Source organism: Oryx dammah, unplaced genomic scaffold (genome assembly GCF_014754425.2).
Source record: "Oryx dammah isolate SB20612 unplaced genomic scaffold, SCBI_Odam_1.1 HiC_scaffold_2, whole genome shotgun sequence".
NCBI classification, from domain to species: domain Eukaryota; kingdom Metazoa; phylum Chordata; class Mammalia; order Artiodactyla; family Bovidae; genus Oryx; species Oryx dammah.
This window is the reverse complement of record NW_024070186.1, coordinates 5,212,222-5,235,982: the sequence shown is the minus strand read 5'-3', so window position 1 is coordinate 5,235,982 and position 23,761 is coordinate 5,212,222. Positions and strand designations below refer to the sequence as shown.

Here is a 23,761-nt window from a genome sequence, read left to right as displayed (position 1 = left end):
TTTGCCATTCCTTTCTCCAATGGACCACATTCTGTCCACTGTCCCTAGGCCCTAGCAACTACTAATCCTGCTAATCTTTAATCCTAATCTATTTTCTGTTTCCATGGATTTGTCAGTTCTAGATATTTGTTGTAAATTGAGTCATCCAGTATGTGGCCTTTTGTATCTGGCTTCTTTTATTTAGCATAATATTTTTAGCATTTATCCTTGTGGTAGCATATCTCGTTTCTTTTTATGGTTGAATAATATTTCATTGTGTTAATATACTGCATTTTATTTATCTGTTCATCAGTTGGTGGACGTTGGCTTGGTTCCACCTTTTGTCTGTTGTGAGTAATGCTGTTTTTGTGTGGACATATGTTTTCAGTTCTCTCAAAACCAAGAAGTAGAATTACTAGGTCATACAGTACCTTTGGGCACATCAGTGGCCCAATGGTAAAGAATCCACCGGCACTGCAGGAAACTCAGGTTTGATCCCTGCGTCGGTAAGATCCCCTGGAAGTGGGCATGGCAACCCACTCCAGTATTCTTGCCTGGAGAATCCCATGGACAGAGGAGTCTGGCAGGTCACGGTGCATAAGGTTGCAAAGAGTTGTACCTGACTGAAGTGACTGAGCACCCATGCACACACGCGGTAGCTTTACGTCTAACTCTGAGGAACTGCTAAACTGCTTTCCACAGCAGCTTGACATTATACAATTATATCAGCAATGTTCTATTTCCTTCACAGCCTTATCAACACTTGTTATTTTCTGTCTCATTTTAGCCATCTTTCTGGGGATAAAATGGCATCTTACTGTTGTTTTAATGTTCATTTCCCTGATGGCAAATGATGAGCTTCTTTTCAGGTACCAGTTGGCTGTTTGAGTATCTGCCTTGGAGAAGTGACTATACAGATTCTTTCCCCATGATATAAGTCAGGGTTCTCCAGAGAAACAGAACCAGTAGGGTGTACATAAAGAGATTTATTATGAGAAATTGTCCCATGCAGTTATGGAGGCTAAGACGTCCCACTGTCTGCCCTCTGCAAGTTGGAGATCCAGGAAAGCCAGTGGTGTGGTTCAGTCTAAGTCCAAAGGCCTGAGAAGCAGGGGACCTGATGGTGTGAGGCGCAGTCCAGGGCCCAGGGAAGACCAGTGTGCCGGCTCCCGCAGTCCTGCAGTAGACAGGTTCTCCCCCTCTGCCTTCTGCTCAGTTCAGGCCCACAGTGGGCTAGATGATGCCCACCCACATTGGGGAGGGCACTCTGCTTTCAGTACCAACTCAAAATGCTAATTTCATTCAGAAGTATCCCCATAGGCTACCCAGAAATCTTGTTTAGCTAAACAACTGGGTAACCTGTGAGCCAATCGAATTGACACAAGTTGATGAGATAATCACCACACCCATTTTAAATTGGATTTGTCTTTTTGTTGTTGAATTACAAGAGATCTTTACATATTCTAGATGAAAGTCTCTTATGGATATGTATCTTTATATTAAAAACAGAAGCACTTATGTCTAACAGCAATAAAAATATAGCTTACTCTGGACCCTGATGAATAGGAAACAGCATGAATTTTATCATCAAGGCCTGGTAGATTATGCAATTATTGCCTGTACTAAAAAAAAATTTAGAACATGATTGAGTTTATTTAGATCTAGTGTTTTCTAAGTTTCAGTCTTGTTTTTTGTGGGGAGAACGCTAATGTTCATTTTACTTTTTTAAATGATGAAAAGTGCTAGTAGGGACAGAGAAGAGTTCAGGGAAAATTTAAAGATTTCTTTTTACCTTGCTAAGTTTTTTACATGAAGGATTACAGAATTTTGGTAGAGTGTATTAAAATGACATGTTGTTCCCTGGATGTATATATAGGTATGTGGCTTTTTTCTGATCCTAGTTCAGTCAAAGAGTGCGGATCCTTTGAAATCAAAACATCAGTTGGACTTAGAGCGCGCCCATTTCCTCGTGACACAAGCTTTTGACGAGGATGAAAAAGGGAACGTTGAAGATGCTATAGAACTGTATACAGAAGCTGTAGATCTCTGTCTGAAAACCGTATGTATAATAATACTTACCAGTTAAGTTTGGTAGAACTGTCCTAAGAAATTTCTCCCCTTCCTAGTGAATTTTATGTAACAATTCATTTAAAAAAAAAAATCCTATTATTATAAATGTAACTTAAGTTACTCCTCATTAAAAGATAATGGGATATGTATATATGTGGCTGAGTCCCATGACTTTTCCATGAAACTATCACAACACTGTTAATTGTCTATACCCCAATACAAAAATAAGTTTAAAAAAAAAGCTAATGAAGAGTAGAATTAATAATGGATTTTTAACACCTTGTTAAAAATTTGACAGTGTTAATTGAATCACTTGGCAATTGTTTTTTAAATTACAGGTAGCACTTTTGACCATCTTACACTCCTGTAACTAAAATTAACTTATTACAGGAAGAATTCATCACAATCTGTGAATTTAAAATAAAGTTCCTGTGAGAGGGATGAATTAGGAGTTTGGGATTAACATATACACACTACTGTATATGAGATAGATAAACACCAAAGACCTACGGTGTAGCACAGGGAACTAGACTCAATATCTTAATAATAATCTATAATGGAAAAGAATTTGAAAAAGAATGAATATGTGTATGTATATAACTGAATCAGTCTATTCTACACCTGAAACTATTGTAAATCAACTATGCTTCAACTTTTTTTAAAAAAGGGGAAAAAATTGGGTGCGTCATAATAAAATAAAGCTCTTCCCCCTTTTATTCAGTTTGATACACTAAGAAACCAGTTAGTGGTTTTGGAGAGCTGTATTAATTTACAGTATGGAGTCTGTGTGCCGCGCGGTTTCATTCTTTCCTAAGGAGAAGCGGTCAGCTCTAGGAGTGGTCCGCTGTGTAGGAGCGGGCAGTGCACTGATAGGAGGGTGGGAGGCTGTCGGGAGCGGGGTTGTCAGTGCTGTTCCGAGGGCCGGCTCTTTGTCCCAGCTCTCTTATCCAGAAGAACCGTCTAGCCTCATTTCTGTAGGTACCTGAAACTGCTGGTAAGTGCTGGGGGGTTTCGGTTTTAGTTACATACAGTGCAGCATTATAATTCGACGTCTGCACGCGCAGCAAAGTGATAACCACCGCAGGTCTGGTTACCTTCCATCCCATGCACTTGACCCCCTTTGCCCATTTTGCCCGTCCCCAGCCCCCTCCTCTTCCCCTCTGGAATCCACTAATCTGTTCTCTGTGTCTGTGCATTTGGTTTATTTTGTTTATCCGTTTTGCTTTCAGACTCCACGTATAAGTGGAGCTCTGAGGTCTGTCTCCTCCTGACCTGTTTCACTTAGTGCGGTAACCCTGCTCTGCTGGGGCTCCCGCCGCCCAGCCTTCTGTAGCACCGTGATTTTTCAGTTGTGTCCCACTTACCGCTCGTCCACATTAAGTGGTCTTAGGGTTTACCTCAGTGATGAGTTTCAACACAGTTTTAAGTGATACCTTTAAGGATAAAAATAAAGTGTCTTCGTTTATTCTCATAATGTTTACAAGTATAATGTGCATTGTAAGTTTCTTTTTCTTGCTTAGAAATATCATGGATCAAGCAGATTAATATGCTTCAGAATGTCTGTCTCTCTTTTTCTTAAGTCTTATGAAACTGCTGATAAAACTCTGCAAAATAAGCTGAAGCAGCTGGCTCGGCAGGCACTAGACAGGTGAGTTTGGCTCCTCAGCTTTGGTCCCTGCAGCGTGTGGTGTAGCTTCAGTGTGACGCGTTTATCCGAATGTATGGGGAGCTCTTGGTAACAAACCTGACGTCCAGAGCAAGTCTGCCTTCTTTCTCTGTGTGAACTTGCTCCTCCCTAGTTCCCTGCTGCTTTTTTTCCCTGTGTCATTTTGCCTTATTGGATGGTAAACTTCTTAGGGGAACAGAGCTAATTTATTGCTGTGTCCTCATCCCTCCTCTAAACTCAGAAAGTAACAAATCAGTCAAGAAATGTTTCACTTAGTTTTTGCGGTGTCTAAAACAAAAACGGTTATGGTATTTAAAATGGAAGCCTTCCCTTGTGTTGTGTAATATGAGACTTCCGAAGATAAGCTTGAAGAGAGCCTTCCAGAGCCACTACGAGAAATGGAGACGTTGAGAATGAGCCAGCCATTCACATACCCCACATCATACATGCGTGAAGCTCCCTTAACTCTTTGCTGGAATGTCAGCTTTTCATTAAGGCCTGTGCTCGCCATTCTGTTTAAAATTGAAATCTCCTCTGGTACTTCCATCCTGTTTGCTCTGTTGGAATATTCTTTCCCATAACTCTTTACTGTTTTCTAAGGTATATAAAATTGATCAGTTTGTCATATTTGTTATCAGTATGTGTGTGTCTTTTCTAACCCTCGCCCTCCGAATATAAGCTCTATGAGGGCAGAGAATTTTGTCTTTGTCCATTGCTGTAACGAAGCACCTAGCAGAGTGCCAGACATCCAGTATGTGCTCAGTAAATATTTGTTGAGATAATGAGTATATTTGCACGGTAGAATTATACCTCTTGTACAGACAAAGCATTATAGACAAAGGAAAAGAGTGGAATGGCATTCATAGTTACAGCATGAATTAGTACAGTTCCTCCTTCTGAGGCTCAGACTAGGGAGCTGTGCTACCCCCAGCCCTTCTTTTGCACTGAGATATAGGGGTCACCCCTCCTTTTCATTACTGTCATCTAGCATCATTTGTTTCTCCAAATTCATGGAGCTGTGGGCACTTGACATACCGTCAGCCTCTCCCTTTTGATGTCTGACACCAGTCAGAATCACGGATGGCCCCTGCTACCTGTGTGGGTAATTCATCTCGTATTCTCTGGGTGCGCCCTCAGCACAGGGACACGGGCCAGTCACGAACGCTTCCTGTGACGATTAGTTCAGAAGAATGGATACGCTCTAGAGAGAAGATAGCATGACATTTTTATCTGCAGACAGTTTCAGAGTGTTAACAAGACTGCTAAATCGCATATTAAGGACCTCAGATTAAAAACTTCCATCCTTTAGCTTGTTGGTTCTTTGACAGGACAAAGTCCAAACGCCCTTCAGCGCCAATGAGGTCTTCCGTGGTCCAGTCCCTGCCCCCGCCTCATCTCCTGCTGCCTCACTTGTGCGCTGTTCACAGGGGCTCTCGACGTTCTGTTGAAATTGCTGTAACTCACTCCACTGTTTCACAGATCTGCGCGTTTGCTCATGCTCTTCTCTCTACTTAGAACCCTTCCCAGCTCCCCAGGTCGACTCAGAGTTCAACGCTGAGTGCAGCTCAAATGTCAGTTTGGAAAAACGCTCCCTGACTTGCCCTCTTCCCATCATTAAGTTAGTAACTTCTGCTGTGCATTCGCCGGCGTGGAACGCCTCCAGCCTCACGTCCCACTTCTGATGCAACTGTCTTTCCCTGCAAACCTAGGGGTACCTTGAGAGTAGGGATTGTGTTCTATACATTCTTATATGCCCCTTACCTTCCATAGGATCTGATAATGCTCTAAGTGCTTAATTACCGTTGTCAATAAAATGTTTGCAAAAATACCTTACCTCTGGGAGTAGCTTAAGTAGTGAACTATTGACTAGAATGTAAGAATTTTAGATGGTAATTTTACCTTAGAGATGCTTGACTGTTCTCAAAGTAAATACTGTGTTCTGAAAAACTTAAATGTGAGGAGAAAAACTAGAATGGTGTTTTTGTACCTCTATTATAGAGCAGAAGCATTGAGCGAGCCTTTAACGAAGCCGTCATGCAAAATCAAGGCAACAAATACAAAGCCAAAGCCGCCTCCAACGAGAGCACACTTTCCACTGGGAACTAATCCCTTCCTTGAAAGACCTCAGCCTTTTATAAGTCCTCAGTCATGTGATGCACAGGGACAGAGATACACAGCAGAAGAAATAGAAGTTCTCAGGTAAATAGGTTCATGATTTGTGGTAATGAACAATTTTGTTAACATCAGTGCAGATAATGTTACGCTCGTTAGGTTTGAGGAGTCATCTTTGTTGTAATGTGTCATGCTATTATCATGTAATTATAAACTGTCACACAGTCACAACTTGAAATGTTTGCAATTTGTTCTCATATATTTTAGTATTCGCGTTTCCTCTAGATGTATTTTTTTTTCCCTGAAACTCTTCAAAGTTGAATAATTTTATGGGGCAGAGTAGAACTGTGGCAGCCCTTTCATCACCTCTGCCGCCTTGTGACCAGAGCCCTAATTGCTACCTTGATACAGCAGTCTAGGCCAGTCAGCAAAGGGCAGCCGTAAGCTTTGAATGCTTTCATATATTTCTTAAAAGGGTTGCAAAAAAGAAAGCAAAAAGAGCCAGGATATGTGACAGAGACCTCATTGCAAAGCCAAAACGATATACTTTCTGGCCCTTTACAGAAAAAGTTTGCCATCACCTGGGCTGGGAAGCCAACTCAGTTCTGGAAGCAGCTCCAGGCGATATTTAAAGTGCAAAAGAACGAGATTGTGGAAACCTTTGATCGCATCCTGAGGCGGTGTGGCGGCTCCTCACCTGGGCTCTGAGCATCAGCCAGCTTAGAGCTGGGAGTGTTGTCAAGTTGCTCTTTCTGTTAGTCTCCTGTAGTTGTGCTGGAACGGTTCCTTCCTCTGCAGCAGCCACCTGAGGGCATTTTTCCCTTTTCCTGCTGAAGGTTTTACTTCTGCTTCTAGAAAAAATGGTGCTGTCTGCCTAGAAAAAATCGCTTTTGAAACTACACAACACAAAGCGGGACAAAAAGAGTGGTTTTGGACCCGAGACACAAGTTTATAACTGTCCAGCACTTTGGCTACTCAGCGTCCACATGCTGCCTTCTCCACACGTTTGAAATTCCACACTCCTACAGAACAGCTCTGCGTTTGTACCTAACAGGACGCAGCTGTCCTCCACGCAAGTGCAAAGCTCTCCCCAGCTCAGGATGAGGATACACACAAATGTTACATTCATGTGTTAACTAGCCCTCAAATTCAGTCCTGGTCTCACTGCATATTGTTACCTGGAGGCTGACTGTGAAGTTACTCTGCAACTCCTCCTAAATAAAATGCGGGGAAGGGACAGAAGGAAATAGCTAATATGTACAAATAAACATGTGACACAAAATAGGAAGAGAATATACAAAGCTGCTACAAGCCACGCGTCTTAAATTTGTCAAGAGGCCGTAACTGTTATCTGTGCCGCTTTCTTCCTCACTACCCATTCCTTAGTCTCATAACCAGAACATATAAAGAATTTATTTCCCAGAATCCTTTGAATCCTCAAAGCAACCAGGCAATTGCTTTCTTTCTCTAGGCTGAAGATACAATTCGCTTTGTGTCCTGGGGACAATTTCATTGCCTCTGGTGTAAGCCTATTTTGAGATAGTTGTTTTGTTGTAAAGGATGGTAGTCTCAAAAGAATAACTTTGGGATTAAATTGGAGTAATTGTTTTTTTGGTATTCAACTATCTCATGAAACTTTTGTTCAGATAAAGTTACCAAGATTTACATGAGATTATCAGTTTAATTTTATTACAGTACCATACCTTGTCACTTAAATTTTAAGGAGTTTAAATAAAACTGATAATTAAGGTTGACTTGACATTTACTTTAGATTTTTTTCTTATTTTTTAATAGGACAACATCAAAAATAAATGGTATTGAATATGTTCCTTTCATGAGCATTGATCTGAGGGAACGTTTTGCTTATCCAATGCCTTTCTGGTAAGTAAGCACTACTGCAATTCTTACTTTCAAAATTGTTTTAATTTTTCAGTACTTTTCCCATCTGCTGAAGTCCAATTAAATCCATAGCCTTGAAATTAAAATTTGTAATAAAAATTCTGGTTGGAAAAGAGACAAGGCTGAAGGAAGGAGGTGGGACCACATGGCAGGAGTGCCTCTGGCCTTTTCCTGGTGATAGGACTTGTGGGTCTTCTTTAGGCTAGGTTATGCTCATAGTGTCTAACATGGATCCTAGTACAAGAGAAGTAAGCAGTGAGTAAATATTTGTCTAATTTGTGTTGGACCACAACAGAAATGCAAGTCAGCCAAGGCATTGAATGGAAAGGTGGAGAGAAATGACTGGGTTGTTGTTTACTAAGAAGATCCAGTTCAGAAACAGGGTTCATTATGAAGGTGTTGGCATAGCCTTCCAGAACAGTGGCAGCTCATCTCAGGAACCTTAAAATCATTGTTTCAGGACTCCCAGATTCTAGTCGTCCTAAGGAAATTAAAATTGGGACAAAGATGTCTATCATAAGAGCACTTATCAGAGTGTTTGTTACAGCAAAAAATTATCAAAACAAACTTGGTATCCAGTAATATCAGAGTGATTGAACAATGGCATGTTCATATTATTCTGTTACATATTATGTTATCCACAAAAAAAAAACTCTTTGAAAAATATAGGGAAAATGTTTGTAATATATAAATTTTAAAAGATGGAAAATTATAAATATAAAATATCCGAATTTTATTTTTTTTCATGTATTTATAGACATACAGAATGAAATGATGTAAAGTGATAGGTGAGAATGTTCACAGTGGTTACCTCTGCTGCTGCTAAGTCGCTTCAGTTGTGTCCAACTCTGTGCAACCCCATAGACGGCAGCCCACCAGGCTTCCCCGTCCCTGGGATTCTCCAGGCAAGAACACTGGAGTGGGTTGCCATTGCCTTCTCCAATGCAGAAAAGTGAAAGTGAAGGCGCTCAGTCGTGTCTGACTCTTAGCGACCCCATGAACTGCAGCCTACTAGGCTCCTCCATCCATGGGATTTTCCAGGCAAGAGGACTGGAGTGGGGTGCCATCGCCTTCTCCAGTGGTTATCTCTAAGCAGCAAAATTAGGTGATTTACTTCTTAAAACATTTTTATTTTTTTAAATTTGTGCCATTAGCCTATTTATTATCAGAAAGCATCAGGGAATTGAATGCTTATTGTGTACAGAATACATAAAGACTATAAAAACAAGACCTGCTCTCACACGTCTAGTGCTTGTCATTCTTGGATGGGCAGAAGGTAGACATCTCAAGGCCAGGAAGTTACCAGCATAAGGTTTTCACTCAGGCACCTATGTGATGCTGGTGGTTGATCTGGATCTAGGAAATGGTTGTTGGCACCCCACTCCAGTACTCTTGCCTAGAAAATCCCATGGACAGAGGAGCCTGGTGGGCTGCAGTCCATGAGGTTGCTAAGAGTCGGACACGACTGAGCGACTTCACTTTCATGCATTGGAGAAGGAAATGGCAACCCACTCCAGTGTTCTTGCCTGGAGAATCCCAGGGACGGGGAAGCCTGGTGGGCTGCCGTCTATGGGGTCGCACAGAGTCGGACACGACTGAAGCGACTTCGCAGCAAGACGCTTACAGCACTAACATCAAGGGCACAGATCCCGGACCCATGCTCTCCAGCGTCATAGCCTCTGTGACACCATGCAAGCTTTTCAATCTGCTTCAGACTTGAATAATAGAATCCACCTTCTGGTGTTACTGTGATGATTAAACGAGTTAATAAAATGTAAAGCACTTATGGTGGTGCTTGTTCTATAGAAAGCACTTTGTAATAAGAATAAACTGTTAGGAAATAACTATCTTGCTGAATACTAAATTATATAATTTAGCTGTACATTTCAAATACTTTAAAAATGTTTGACCAGTGATTTCACTTCAAGAAACCAATTTTTAAAAGTATTTACAGATCTAGTCAAAGATTTATATAAGAGACAGTTAGCAATATTATTCTACTTATGAAAATGTGAATCAGTTATTCTAGGATGCTCTTAAATGGTAATATCCAAGTAGAGATATAAACTTGTAGTTCCAATCTTTGTGTAACAGGTGAAGATAAATCATGTTTTTAGTGCTCATACAACAGAATGTCCCTGGAAAGAATTGTATACACTCATGAACAAACAAGTTTTCAAGAAATTAAGTAACACGGGAAAATGCTTACACTGTAATTAAAAATATAACTGTCTTATAACTATCAAAAATATAACTGTCTTACAACAGTTGTTAAAATGTAACTCCCCTTATTACCTGGAAAATGCAATGGATGGAGGATCTTGGTAGGCTACAGTCCATGTGGTTGCAAAGAGTCGGACACGACTGAGCGACTTCATTGGCAGAGCTGGGATTTTACGTTGTGTGTGACCCCTTGCTCTCTGCTTGTCCTGCACGTGGGAACCTGAGCTCCATGAGGACAGAGAGTGTTTGCCTACACGGTGTCCCACGAGGCAGGTGCTCAGTGAATGCTTACCAAGGTAGTTAAATTTTAAGAAAAATCAAGTAAAATTAAATGCTCTAACTGGCAAGATTTTTCCTTTCTTGTTTTATGGATTATTTCACAGAATAATCAGAAGAAATAGTAACAGTAAACATTTTAAAATTCAAAGATTGCAGACTGGTGGCAAAAAGCTCCCCAGTGTATGAATCTTTGGTTAGAAAGATTCAGTTCAGTTTAGTGCAGTCGGTCAGTCATGTCCGACTCTTTGCGATCCCATGAACCGCAGCACGCCGGGCCTCCCTGTCCATCTCCAATTCCCGGAGTCCACCCAAACCCATGTCCATTGAGTTGGTGATGCCATCCACCCATCTCATCCTTGTCGTCCGCTTCTCTTCCTGTCCTCAATCTTTCCCAGCATCAGGGTCTTTTCCAATGAGTCAGCTCTTGGCATCAGGTGGCCAAAGTACTGGAGTTTGAGCTTCAACATCATTCCTTCAAGTGAACACCCAGGACTGATCTCCTTTAGGATGGACTAGTTGGATCTCCTTGCAGTCCAAGGGACTCTCAGGAGTTTTCTCCAATACCACACTTCAAAAGCATCAATTATTCGGCACTCAGCTTTCTTTATAGTCCAACTCTCACATCCATACATGACTACTGGAAAAACCATAGCCTTGACTAGATGGACCTTTGTTGACAAACTAATGTCTCTGCTTTTGAATATGCTGTCTAGGTTGGTCATAACTTTCCTTCCAAGGAGTAAGCGACTTTTAATTTCATGGCTGCAATCACCATCTGCAGTGATTTTGGAGCCCCCCAAAATAAAGTCAGCCATCATTTCCACTGTTTCCCCATCTATTTGCCATGAAGTGATGGGACTGGATGCCATGATCTTAGTTTTCTGAATGTTGCGCTTTATCTAATCTTTTTTAGAAAGATTGGGTGACTAATTTTTTTACTTTTCTGGCCATGTATTATAAATTATAAAGTACTTTAAATATTTCAAAGTTCTAAGAAAAATTTAGTAATTCAGTGGTGACTTTTGAGAGAACAAGTATTAAGGAGTCGTGGATTTACTGAATTGTGGTTCATATGGCAGGGCAATAATATTGAGTAATTTGATTATAGATTTGAGTCAGTTATTTTTTCTCAAACTTTTGTGATGGCTGTTCTTAAATTCTTCTAAATTCATTCAGCTCACTGTGTGTTACCAGTCAGGTCCTGATACTACACAGGTACAAATTGCCTGGAATGCTAGTGGTTCTATGAGATGTATGAGGTGATCATCAAAAAAGTTTGAGAAGTATTATATACCATATAATGCTCTAAGAGATTTCCAGCAAATACTGGCTTACTAAAGGTTTAGAGGTGTCCTTCCAATGGAAAAAAAAGAAAAAATACTTCAGCCAGGAGTTTTCAGATCACACATCACCACAAAACCCTCTTTTTCATTATGTCTGTCAGCATTCTGCTTTTAAAAAAACACATTTTTTTCAGGTTGCGTATCATTCACCTTATATCATCCTATAAATCTTTCAAAACCAGGTTTGTTGCCCTTGCTCTGGAAGCACTTTGAAGAATGGCAGGCTTAAACTTTTGTGCTGCACATTAATTATAGAGAAATACTTCGCGTGTATTCCCTACACATTTTGAGTAGCGAATAATGGATAAGATGCTGGATTTGGCACCAAAGACCTGGAATCCGATACCCTTCCTTCTGTGTCTTAGCTCAGCAGTGTCACAGATTATTTGATCACTTAAAACTTTTTCTAAAAAATTTGCTCTAATAAAATTGTTTTGAAGGTCAAATGAAGAAGATATGTAAAATATTTTGTGTGATGCCCAGCACACGTTTAGTGCGTGGGTATGTGCTCAGTCGTGTCTGACTCTTTGTGACCCCATGGATTGTAGCCTGCCAGGCCCCTCTGTCCATGAAATGCTCCGGGCAGGAATACTGGAGTGGGTTGCCGTTTCCTACTCCAGGGGATATTCTTGACCCAGGGACCGAACCCGCGTCTCTTGCGTCTCCTGCACTGGCCGGCGGATTCTTTACCATGGTTGCCACCTGTGTATTAGTAACTAGGTATTCTCATTATTAGTCCTGCAGAGATGAGTTTGTCAAGAGCCAATATAAAGATCTGTAGCTTCCTTGATTCTTTTGAATGAATCAAATGGCTCCATTTTATTGAAACTGAATTTCTTGAATATAACCATGCTAAATTTAACTCTTAAAGTATATTCTTAAAATTAATATAAAAGTGTTTAATTGCCCTTCTGTTGTCAGTTATGTGTGTACCTTTTTTTTAAATTGAGGTGGATGATCAGATTGGATTCAAGGTCAAATATAAAAAGCCAAATTTGACCAGAGTTTTTTAGAATTCACTGTATAGCTGTGATCACTATACCAAAAAAAATTCTCTGGGAAATTTAATCTTGTTTTTAAGTCATTTTTTAAGGTTAGTTTTATTATTAAATTTTTATTATCACCTCAGTGATAGATGTGGCAAGTTACCGTTATCACCTAAACAAAAAGCTACATTTTCTAAATGGGTACGACCGGAAGACCTCACCAACAATCCTACGATGATTTATACTGTGTCTAGTTTCAGCATAAAGCAGGTAAACATTTATTTTGTATAATTTTTTATGAAAAGCTAATATTTTAAAGTAATTTGAATGTACATTTGCCTTTTTTTTAGATTATTTATTCAAATGCATTAGTATGATTGGAAAAATTATTCATCTCGCATTTGACTTAGACATACTGAGATATAATAACTCTTGAACAGTTAAATAGATTTTTGTGTACCCTATTGATATATGCTTGCAGATGAGAATAATTGAGAATCTGAATTTTATGCTTGATGAGAGAAAATAGAAAAGATAAAAAGGTATTGGGCTTATTTAAAACACTTCAGTGGCAGAACAACTCTGTGACTTCATTGTAAACTTTATTAATGACACATTAGCCCTGAAGTCATAGATTTTTTTTCACAGTAGTATGAAAATAATGCTCCTGAAACACTGTGATTCAAATTTTTTGATGTGCATATTGATTTTAATTTGTCATATTGTAATTAACCAACTTTTAAAAAATGCTTGTAATTTTTTATTAACCAGTTTTTTTTAAATGCTTGTAATTTTTTGTTATTAAGTGTAATTCAATTGAATATGCTTTTATTCATTAAGAATACATCATGCATATTTAATTATTCTAAAGTAACTTAATTGAAATACTTGTTTTTCCGGGGATTTGTACAAACAAAATATGTGTTAGTTGGCACTATGGCATTTCTGTTTATTATTTTCCTATTCAAGCAGCACTCAAGATATTTAGTATAAAAAGACTAGATGCGATGCTTAAATATTGTGGTAATGTTGAAATTGCATGAGTAAATGAATGTATTAATAATTCTTATTAACAGACAATAGTATCAGATTGTTCTTTCGTGGCATCACTGGCTATCAGTGCAGCTTATGAGAGACGATTTAATAAGAAGTTGATTACCAGGTAAGATTTTATATTTGTCCTTTTAGCCCTTTTCATGGAATTGTCTCTTACTTGGAAATAGAAGCTTAGGCTTTGTCTGCACAGAAAGGGCATATCACTTAGAACTGTTACGGCCTTTGTATGTCAAGCAGATGGTTTGTGAATGTGGAAGGATTTGCTAAAACAATCTAAGAACATATGCACATATAGTTAGAATAATATAAATGAAATAAATGAGATTGATCAAATTAAAATCATATCATATTTATAATTTGACTGTACTGCATAGTAGCCACAAGTCTCATTTGGATATTACACACTTGAAATGAGCTGAATTTGGACAGGCTATAAGTGTAAAATGGATCAGATTTTGAAAATTTAACACACAAAAAAAAAATCTATTGGAAAATGTCTCAAATTTTTATATCATTTGTTGAGATAATGTTTTTAATGGGTTAAATAAGACATTAATATAAAACATACAGTATATAGGTCTATAATATAACATATAGATCTGTATATAACATAATATATATAACATTTTTGTTGGCTAGAACAATGTACTGAAATGTTACCATGAAGTACTTTTTCTTTCAATTTTTGGAAGTTTTATTAGCTTAAAATTATTCATTATAAAAATTAAGCATTATAATTTTTTTGTACAGCTTTTCCTGAGTTGTTTTTGTTATGTTAAGTCCTGAAAGAACAAAGGTAAATAGATACAGAACTTAGTTTCAAGTCATTTGCCATTTTGGATAAACAGAGCTTGTAAATAAATCTTACGCAGTTTGAGAAAGAAAATTGATACTGATAGTTTCTACGAGTATCTTACTAGATAATTTTGTGTACGTTATCAGCGCTCTGCTGACTTTCGTCAGAGTTATAATTTCCTTAGTTGTGATTAACTGAAATGATCTCTTTATGTGTTAGAGCCAATAGTAGGTTATTTTAACTAGTTTAAAATATATCCAGTTACTAGAAAATTTATTAGAGGATATAATTAATTAAAAGAGCATTTTTCAGAATATTATGAAATGTATGTGCTACTGTATGATCTCATAAGATACTGTCTTCATTTATTTATATTAAATAAAAACTTTGAGGTGAAATTCTTTTTCCATTACAGGTCTATTATAGACAAATATTCTTACATTTATTTTTGTAAAATTACTAAGACAATAGCATATGTCTAAACAAAATTAATATTCTGCATAGTTTATATTGAATATTAATGTTGGTATTTCACCATTTCTTTCCCTTACTAAAGCATAATTTACCCTCAGAATAAGGATGGTGAGCCAGAGTACAATCCTTGTGGAAAGTATATGGTAAAACTTCACCTCAATGGTGTCCCCAGAAAGGTGAATAACGTTTCTCTCCATATCAACCCCTTCTCTCTTCCCTACCTTTGAATCTTGAGTAGAGTCATTAAGAAATGTTATTTATGTAAACATTTTAAAAGTCAGTTTAGTTGATTTTGACTCTGTGATATTATACATATTACTACCAATAACATCATCAATAATAATTAAAAATAAAAAATCATGGCAAGCATAAAGTCTTTTAAAAAATGAGTTTGGGAAAATTTATAGAAAGCTCCAAGAAGTAGCATTGAGCTAATGATTGCTTATGCTTAAAATGAATTTTAATCTGGTGGTCATTAATTACCTTTTTGATTAAAAAGATATCAGACACAGTGTGTCCATTAGACAGTCCATTAGAACAGTTTGTGTGTGTAAATCAAGATGTAAGACACCTTTAATATTGTTTTCCTTTGTGAAATATATACATAGTTTTAAATTGCAAATCTTTCTTTAAGGATTCTGAACCATGTTGTAAGGGCCTTGTATTGTTAGGATTCTCTAGCTCCTGTCAACTTATTAAGTCCAGGGATCAACATTACTATCACTTGGGAATTTGGGGGGGCTTCCCAGGTGGTGCTAGTGGTAAAGAACTCACCTGCCAATTTAGGAGACATAAGAGACATAGGTTTGATTACCTGGGTCGGGAAGATCCATGGAGGAGGGCATGGCAACCCACTCAAATATTTTTGCCTGAAGAGTCCCATGGACAGAGGAGCCCAGGGGGCCTACAGTCCGTAGCACTGCAGAGTCAGACATGACTGAAGTGACTTAGCATTCATGCACAAAGGAATTTGTTAGAATTTCTGAACTTGGGCCTCATCCTGGACCTGCTGAATCAGAATACTCATTTAAACAAGATTGCATACTGATTCTAGTGTGGGAAGCTTAGAAGTTACTCTCTAGTTGAATAAGAATCAAACTTTAGGGTGCACAGAATCATTTGGAGTGCTTGTTAAAAAAGATTCCTGGGCTCCACCCCCAAAGCATCTGATTCAATAGGTCTGCAAAAGAGCTATAATTTGCATATCTACCAGGTTTCTAGGTGATGGTGGTGATGCTGTCTGAGAACAATCTTTGAGAATGACTGCTCTAGCTAATTTCTTAAGGACTAAACAGAATTTTTGAGAATGGTTTTTCTGAACTATAATTTGTAAATAATCTCTGGTTTAAAGAATCTTTCAAAATGCAGTTGCATAGTTTTTCTATTCATAAATCAAAATTCTTTTTATCCTCTCATTTCCCAAATCACTCTATAATGTGAATTAGAGGCTGCATGTTTGTGGTGATTACTTCTATGCATCTATATTATTTAAATGTATTATTTAGCCATAATGTCTTACTACTAAGTATAGCATGAATCTTTTTGCAGATTTAGGGTACTATTGTTATTTACCTTAATAGTGAGAGGCCCTTTTGTAAATTATTTTAGATATAAAGTACATTTCTAGAATCCCTAATAATTTTGTTGGTAGATCCATAACATTTTCCAACCAATTAGCTCCAAGTTAATACCTGAGAGGGAGATTAAATTGTAAACCTTAAGAAAGGCATCACAGAACATTTTATAATTGATCAGTTTCCAGAAATATGAAACTACCATTATCTTAGTAATTGACATAGCATGCCTTTTATTTTATCAGTATAAGAGGTGTGGAAGTTTTTTGATAAAAAAGATTTTAAGATATTTTGTACCACCCAAGGAAATTAATGTTCTCTTTCTCCAGGTGATAATTGATGACCAGTTACCTGTTGATCACAAAGGAGAATTGCTCTGTTCCTATTCTAACAACAAAAGTGAATTATGGGTTTCTCTCATAGAAAAGGCATACATGAAGGTCATGGGAGGATATGATTTCCCAGGATCCAATTCAGTAAGTAATAAGATGATCCAGACACGGGCTTATGCTACCTAATGTGATTATTCTCAGTTTGAAAGATTGTAGATGATGTATTTGGTTTAAATGAAAACATTATCAGCCCCTGAAAAATATTGATCAGTCAGTTACTATGGGAGTGCATGTTTTCTTTTGTAAGATTTGCACGTTGTATAGATTCAGTATTCAGGAAAGCCTAAAGTGTATGTGTCTACTGTTCTGGTGGGATACAGGGCCAAATAAATGTGTACCTTTCCAAAGAACCCTCTGCAAATCTAAGCAATGAGTCATATTGTCATCCTTCTGTGTTTTGTTTTGTTTTGTTTTTTTAATAAATTCAGGCTCAAGGACTTTGGGGTTAGTTTTTCCCAACCTTAACACAATTTTATCTGTAAAATCAAGGTATCTGCCAGTGTCCTTTAGTTGTCAACTACAGCCTTAGGCCAGAAATTATTGAGACTAGCATGACTTTAAATTATAACACTAATCAGCCTTAGAAAAAGTGTTTACCCTTTCTTAGCTTCTTTGCTTGTCTATAACATGAGGATAATATCGGCCTCTCAAGAACTGTAAAGATAAAATGAGGTAATATATGCAAATCACCTATTACTCGTACCTGGTTAGTATACTAGCCCAGTGCCTGGCCTCCTGCTGCTGCTGCTGCTTATAATGCTAGTCAAAGAATGTGTAGGTCATAGTTAAAGGTTCAGTTCAGTTCAGTTGCTCAGTCGAGTCCGACTCTTCGTGACTCCATGAATTGCAGCACGCCAGGCCTCCCTGTCCACCACCAACTCCTGGAGTTCACTCAGACTCACATCCATCAAGTTGGTGATGCCATCCAGCCATCTCATCCTCTGTCATCCCCTTCTCCTCCTGCCCCCGATCCCTCCCACCATCAGAGTCTTTTCCAGTGAGTCAGCTCTTCGCATGAGGTGGCCAAAGTATTGGAGTTTCAGCTTTAGCATCATTCCTTCCAAAGAACAACCAGGACTGATCTCCTTTAGAATGGACTCTAAAGAGTCTTCTCCAACACCACAGTTCAAAAGCATCAATTCTTCGGCACTCAGCTTTCTTCACAGTCCAGCTCTCACATCCATACGTGACTACTGGAAAAACCATAACCTTAAAGGTAGAAGGATGTTAAAAAATTTCTTCCCAGTCTCCATGTTCAATTGCTCTGTCCTTCAAATATTTTTAGTTTAGCTTTCTAATCCATTGCATGTTGATTTACAGAGTCAGCTTAGAGAGGGAATGAGCATAAATGCAACTGTCATCATCATCATCAAAGCAGTTTTTTCTATTAAATGTTTTGAGTTTTCATCAGATATATCAGTAAATATATTCTGGAAAAGCAGCAGAGAGTGTGAGGAAAAGATAGGTTTGTGCTTAAATCCAGCCGGGAATTTGAGTTAAGTAAGAGGTTTATTTTTCTGAAGAAGGAAAATGCAATGCACCCAATAATAAAAGATTTATTATCCCTGGAGAGGGAAATAGCAACCCACTCCAGTATTTTTGCCTGGAAAATCTCGTGGACTGGGGAGCCTGGCACGCTACAGTCTGTAGCGTCACTAAGAGTTGGACACGTCTGAGCACACACATACAAGAGATTCATACAGATAGAAAAAACTTAGTGCCTTCTGAATTATTCCTATCAGAATCATCGTATCAGATCAGTGAGATTTAATAGCGTACCCTGGGGACTTATTTAGGAGCTTGAAAACCACAGTGACAGTCCTAACTGGGTTTATGTTGCAGAACATTGATCTTCATGCCCTGACTGGGTGGATACCAGAAAGGATCGCCATGCATTCAGACAGCCAGACTTTCAGCAAGGATAATTCTTTCCGAATGCTTTACCAAAGGTAAACACTTCTCTCTCTCTCTTTTGTACTAAAAGAGGCCATTTAAAAACTTCATATCTTGTTGAGACTGGATACTGCAGAGGCTGTCATTCTCAGTTATTAGGGAAGTTGTGTTTTTAAAATATTCACTTGATGCACTCGCTCCAGCCAGCCCTCAGTGACGCTTGCGGTTAATCCAGATGGTAGATAATCCAAAACATTTGGATAAAGGAATATTGGAAAGACTATTTTGTACTTCCTGAGTACTTACCAATTTGAGGGAAGGTGGGAAAAGAGGAGAGTGAGAACATAAAGATAGCTTAAGCCTTAAATGGATCATCCATGTGAAGAGCTAGAAAACTGTCTGTACGGTAATACACATTCAGTCTTGAAACCAGAAAGCTCAGTGATTTGACAAATAAAATTACATGGCTTTGGGAGAAATGCATTTGGTATTTTCCATCTTCACCTTTGTTTGTAAATCATTTGAAAATTTAGTATTTATTTTTCTTCATTGATAGGTTTCTGAGAATTAGTTTGTCTAAAACTGGGAGGGAAAAGAAATAAATGTGATAGTTTTTTCTGATTTGCTATAAAATAAAAATGTACTTCTCTGGTGAGTGTTGAAAATAGCCTGTTTTAGAAAAGATTTCCACTTGGTGGAAATTTTGATGTAAACCACAAGATGTAAGGAAAGATGTGTAATCTGAGGTACGGATGTGTTTACCTTTGGTTGTTTATCTGTTGGGTCCATTCCAGATTTCACAAAGGAGATGTCCTCATCACTGCGTCCACTGGAGTGATGACCGAGGCTGAAGGCGAGAAGTGGGGCCTGGTCCCCACACACGCGTACGCTGTGCTGGACATCAGAGAATTCAAGGTTCTGCCTCACATTTCATTTCCCTTGCTTTTCTCGTTTGCTAGTAAGACGTTGCAGGCATTCCAAATAACATGCGAGCTTTTTAAATACTGAGAAGTCAAGGTTTAGACCCAAGTTTGAAAACCGTTCTACCTATTACATTAAACTTGACCTCTACCTCTACCATTGGAGGTGATGAATAAAAAGGTGGGAAATGTAAAGACAGTGGCAGTACAGATATTGACAATGGAACGGGAACGTTGTACGCCTCTTTTTTAGGGTTGAGGTGAACACATGTCCCTCGAGGCTTTGGGCTGTCTGTTGGCTTTGGGGCTCAGACACAGTGTCAGACTGTAGAGCCTTCAGTGAATACTTGTGCCCGGACGAAAAATAAGAGGATACCTATGAATAAGGAACATGCCAGTGTGTCTGCAAGTGTTTTCCTAGCAGCCCTTGCACTGTGTGGCCTTTTTCAGACCCTTTCTCTGTGTTCTGGTATTGGCACATTGACTTTATTACTTCTCGTGTTATTGGTTAGTTTTTTTCACCGAAAAATACGTCTGTACATTGGATTAGAAAATATAAACATCATTAAGGAAAGAGCTCTCTTTCCCTTATGGTATAGAAACTAAGCTGTCTAGTTACTGAAAAGTTTAACTAGCTGTATATTCAGTTTTCCTGCTTAAACTTAGAGAAAGAAGTAGTGATCAATCACCAAGAACAGGGTACTACTGTGTATTTAAATTGATTTTCTTATGTGGCACATGGAACTGTATGAATTATGAAGGCAGTAGGGATGTGCTGCAACGTTTAAAAGTTTATAGTCTTAAAGCCACCATTGTGCCACTAACCATTCTGTATAGAATTATCTCTCCCTTTAAAAGTGGTGTAAAAATTGACTGCATAAAGAAAAAAATTTTTTAATTTATGTGAAATAAACTGAAATATCTGTGTTTGTTTAGGAATGTATCTTGCCACAAAAACCAAGTAAAACATTGAGAATAACAGTTGCTATTATTTAATAATAAGTTTACTGTTAGAATATCCTTTGAAATAGATGTTAATAAATGTGTCTGGCAAGAGACTTAAATTTAGACAATGAAAACAGTATGAAAGTAAGCTTGAATGTGAGGAGAATTTCTGTAAAGATACATCATTTACTTCAAGCAGTAAGTATTTGTTCTGATTGTTTAGGAGAAACTGGGAAAATAACATATTTAAGAGAAAAATAGGTACCTGTGGTTCGACTTGAAAACAAAGCATTAAAAAGTTATTAAATCTCGGTGAAGTAAGCTTCTCAAATAATAGCCTTGTTAAGAATCAGTAGCATTAGTCAGCCAGTATCAGTTTGGCGTGTCGGTTACTGTGTAATGATAAAGGTTGCTTGTGTTTTTCATACTTTGTGTTAAATCGAGGTGTGACAGATGTGCAGCCCTGGGTGGTGGAGAGCATGGTGAAGTGATAGCTCCGTGCATCACAAAACAGTCGCCACAGTCAGTCACCATCGGTCCCCACGCAAAGTCATCACGGTATTATTGACTGTATTCCCGGCGCTGAACATTTCATCCCCACCGCCTGTTTATTTTGTAGCTGGCAGTTTGTGCCTCTTTGCCTGCCTGGCCTATTTTACTCATGACCCTCCCTCCCCATCCCACTCAGGCAGCCACCTGTATTTCTTCTGTATCTGTGAATCTGTTTCTATACTCTTTGCTCATTTGTTTTGTTTTTTAGATTCTACACATAAGTGAAATCATACGGTATTTTTCTTTCTCTAACAGTTTCACTTAGCATAGTACCGCCAAGATCCAAGACAAATGGCAAGATTTCATTCTTTTTTAGTGGCTAACATTTCGTTGTGTATATGTTTACCAGTTCTTTTTCTTTATCCGTTCATCCATCAGTGGACAGTTAGTTGCTTCCGTATCTCAGCTCTTGTATATAATGTTGCAGTGAACGTTGGTGTGCATTTGTGTTTTTCAGATTAGTGTTTTTATTTTCTGTGGACAAATGCCCAGAAGTGAAACTGCTTGATCATATGGCAGTTCTGTTTTTAATTTTTTGGGGGGTCCCCATACTGTTTTCATTATGCCTACACCCATTTCACATTCCCACCGAAAGTGCATTTGTTTACATCCTTGCCAACGTTTGTTATGTGTTGTCTTTTTTACTGTAGCTGTTCTGACAGGTGTAAAGTGATGTCCCATTGTGGTTTTCATTTACATTTTCCTGATTAGTGATGTTGAGTATCTTTTCATATATGTGTTGGCCATCTGTATATCATCTTTGGAAAAAATGAATGTTCAAGTCCTTTGCCCATTTTTTAAAATTAGATTCTATTTTTTTCATGTTGAGCTGTATGAATTCTTTGTTTTGGATATTATCTCTTTATCAGATATATTATTTGCAAATATTTTCTGCCATTCAATAGGTGGCCTTTTCATTTTGTTGATAATTTCCTCCACCTTGCAAAGTTTTGTAGTTTGATGTAACATTATTTGTTTGTTTTTGCTTTTGTTTCCCTTATCTGAGGACACAGATACAAAAATACTTTCAAGGACCATACTGCTTATGTCTTCCTCTAGGAGTTTAATGGTTTCAGGACTTACGTTTAAGTCTTTAAATCCATTTTGAGTTTATTTTTGTATATGGTGTAAGATATTGTTCCTGTTCCTTTTTTTTAACATGTAACTGTCCAGGTTTCCTAACACTATTTATTGAAGAAGCTTTTCTTTGCCTCTGTGTATTTTTGACTCCTTTGTCTGGGTTTGTCTCTGGGCTCTGCACTGTTGCATTGATATATGTGCCTGTTTTTGTGCCAGTACCATATTGTTTTGATTACTGTAGCTTTGTAGTACTGTTTGAAATCAGAGAATTGTGAGACTTCATAGCTTTGTTTTTCTTTCTCAAGACTGTTTTGGCCCTTTGGGGTCTCTTGTGTTTCTGTGCCAGTTTTAGTTATTTGTTCTAGTTCTGGGGAAATTGTTGGTATTTCAGCAGGGATTGTAGTGAATCTGTAGGCTGCCTTGGGTTGTGTGGGCACTCTAACAGCATTAGTCCTTCAGTCCGTGAGCTGACATGCTTCCCATCTGTTTGTGTCATCTTTCATTTCTTGCATCCGTGTCTCACAGTTTCAGAGTGTAGGTCTTTCCCTTCCTTGGTGAGTTTTGTTCTTCAATATTTTATTATTTTTCTTGCGATTGGAAATGAAGTTATTTTCTTAATTTCCCTGGTTGTTGTTAGTGTATAGAAGCATAACAGATTACTGTATATTAATTTTGTATCCTGTAGCTTTACCAAATTCATTTAGTAGTTCTAATAGTTTTTTGGTGGCATCTTCAGGATTTTCTGTGAATAGTATCATGTCTTGTGCAAACAGTGACAGTTCTGTTTCTTACTTGACAATTTGGGTTCCCTTTATTTATTTTGCTCGTCTAGTTGCTGTGGCTAGGACTTTGAATAAAAGTGGCAGGAGTGGACATCTTATCTTGTTCCTGATCTTAGAGGCGATGTTTTCAGTTTTTCACTGTTGAGTATGAAGTTAGCTGTAGGCTTGTCATATATGGCCTTTATTATGTTATGGTCCCTCTGTACCCACTTTGTTGAGAGTTTTTATCATAAACAGATGTTGAATTTTGTTAAAGCTTCTTCTGCCTCTATAGAAATGACCATATGATTTTTATTTTTCAATTTGTTTATGTGGTGTTACCCCTTGATTGATTTGCAAATGTTGAATTGTCCTTGCATCCATGGGATAAATCCCACTTGATCGTGGTATGTGACCTTTTAATGTATTGTTGGGTTTGGTCTGCTAATATTTTGTTGAGGATTTTTGCATCTTATATTCATCAGTGATACTGGCCTGTGGTTTTCTTTTCGTATGGTATTTTTAGTTTTGGTATCAAAATTGCTGGTCTTTGAGATTGAGTTTGGAAGCATTCCTTCATTTTCAGCTCTTTGGAATACTTTGAGAAAGATAGATGTTAATTCTTCTTTAAACACTCAATAGAATTCACCCATAAAACTATCTGGTCCTGGACTTTGTTTGCTGAGAGTTTGTAAATTACTGGTTCAACTTCATCACTGGTCGTTGATTGGTTCATGTCTTGTGTTTCTTCCTGATTCCAT

General features: G+C 38.1%; 1 protein-coding gene across 2 annotated transcripts in view; it reads left to right on the top strand.

The window, feature by feature from the left end:
* Positions 1-23,761, top strand: part of CAPN7 (calpain 7) — a 47,725-nt gene that overhangs the window by 8,366 nt on the left and 15,598 nt on the right. For both annotated transcript variants that reach the window (XM_040263789.1, XM_040263786.1), the window contains exons 3-12: positions 1,881-2,038; positions 3,630-3,697; positions 5,714-5,914; positions 7,622-7,708; positions 12,701-12,827; positions 13,634-13,719; positions 14,966-15,059; positions 16,787-16,933; positions 18,692-18,798; positions 19,537-19,657. In XM_040263789.1, coding sequence (XP_040119723.1) covers positions 1,881-2,038; positions 3,630-3,697; positions 5,714-5,914; positions 7,622-7,708; positions 12,701-12,827; positions 13,634-13,719; positions 14,966-15,059; positions 16,787-16,933; positions 18,692-18,798; positions 19,537-19,657 — 1,196 coding nt within the window. The remainder of the gene's footprint in view (positions 1-1,880; positions 2,039-3,629; positions 3,698-5,713; positions 5,915-7,621; positions 7,709-12,700; positions 12,828-13,633; positions 13,720-14,965; positions 15,060-16,786; positions 16,934-18,691; positions 18,799-19,536; positions 19,658-23,761) is intronic.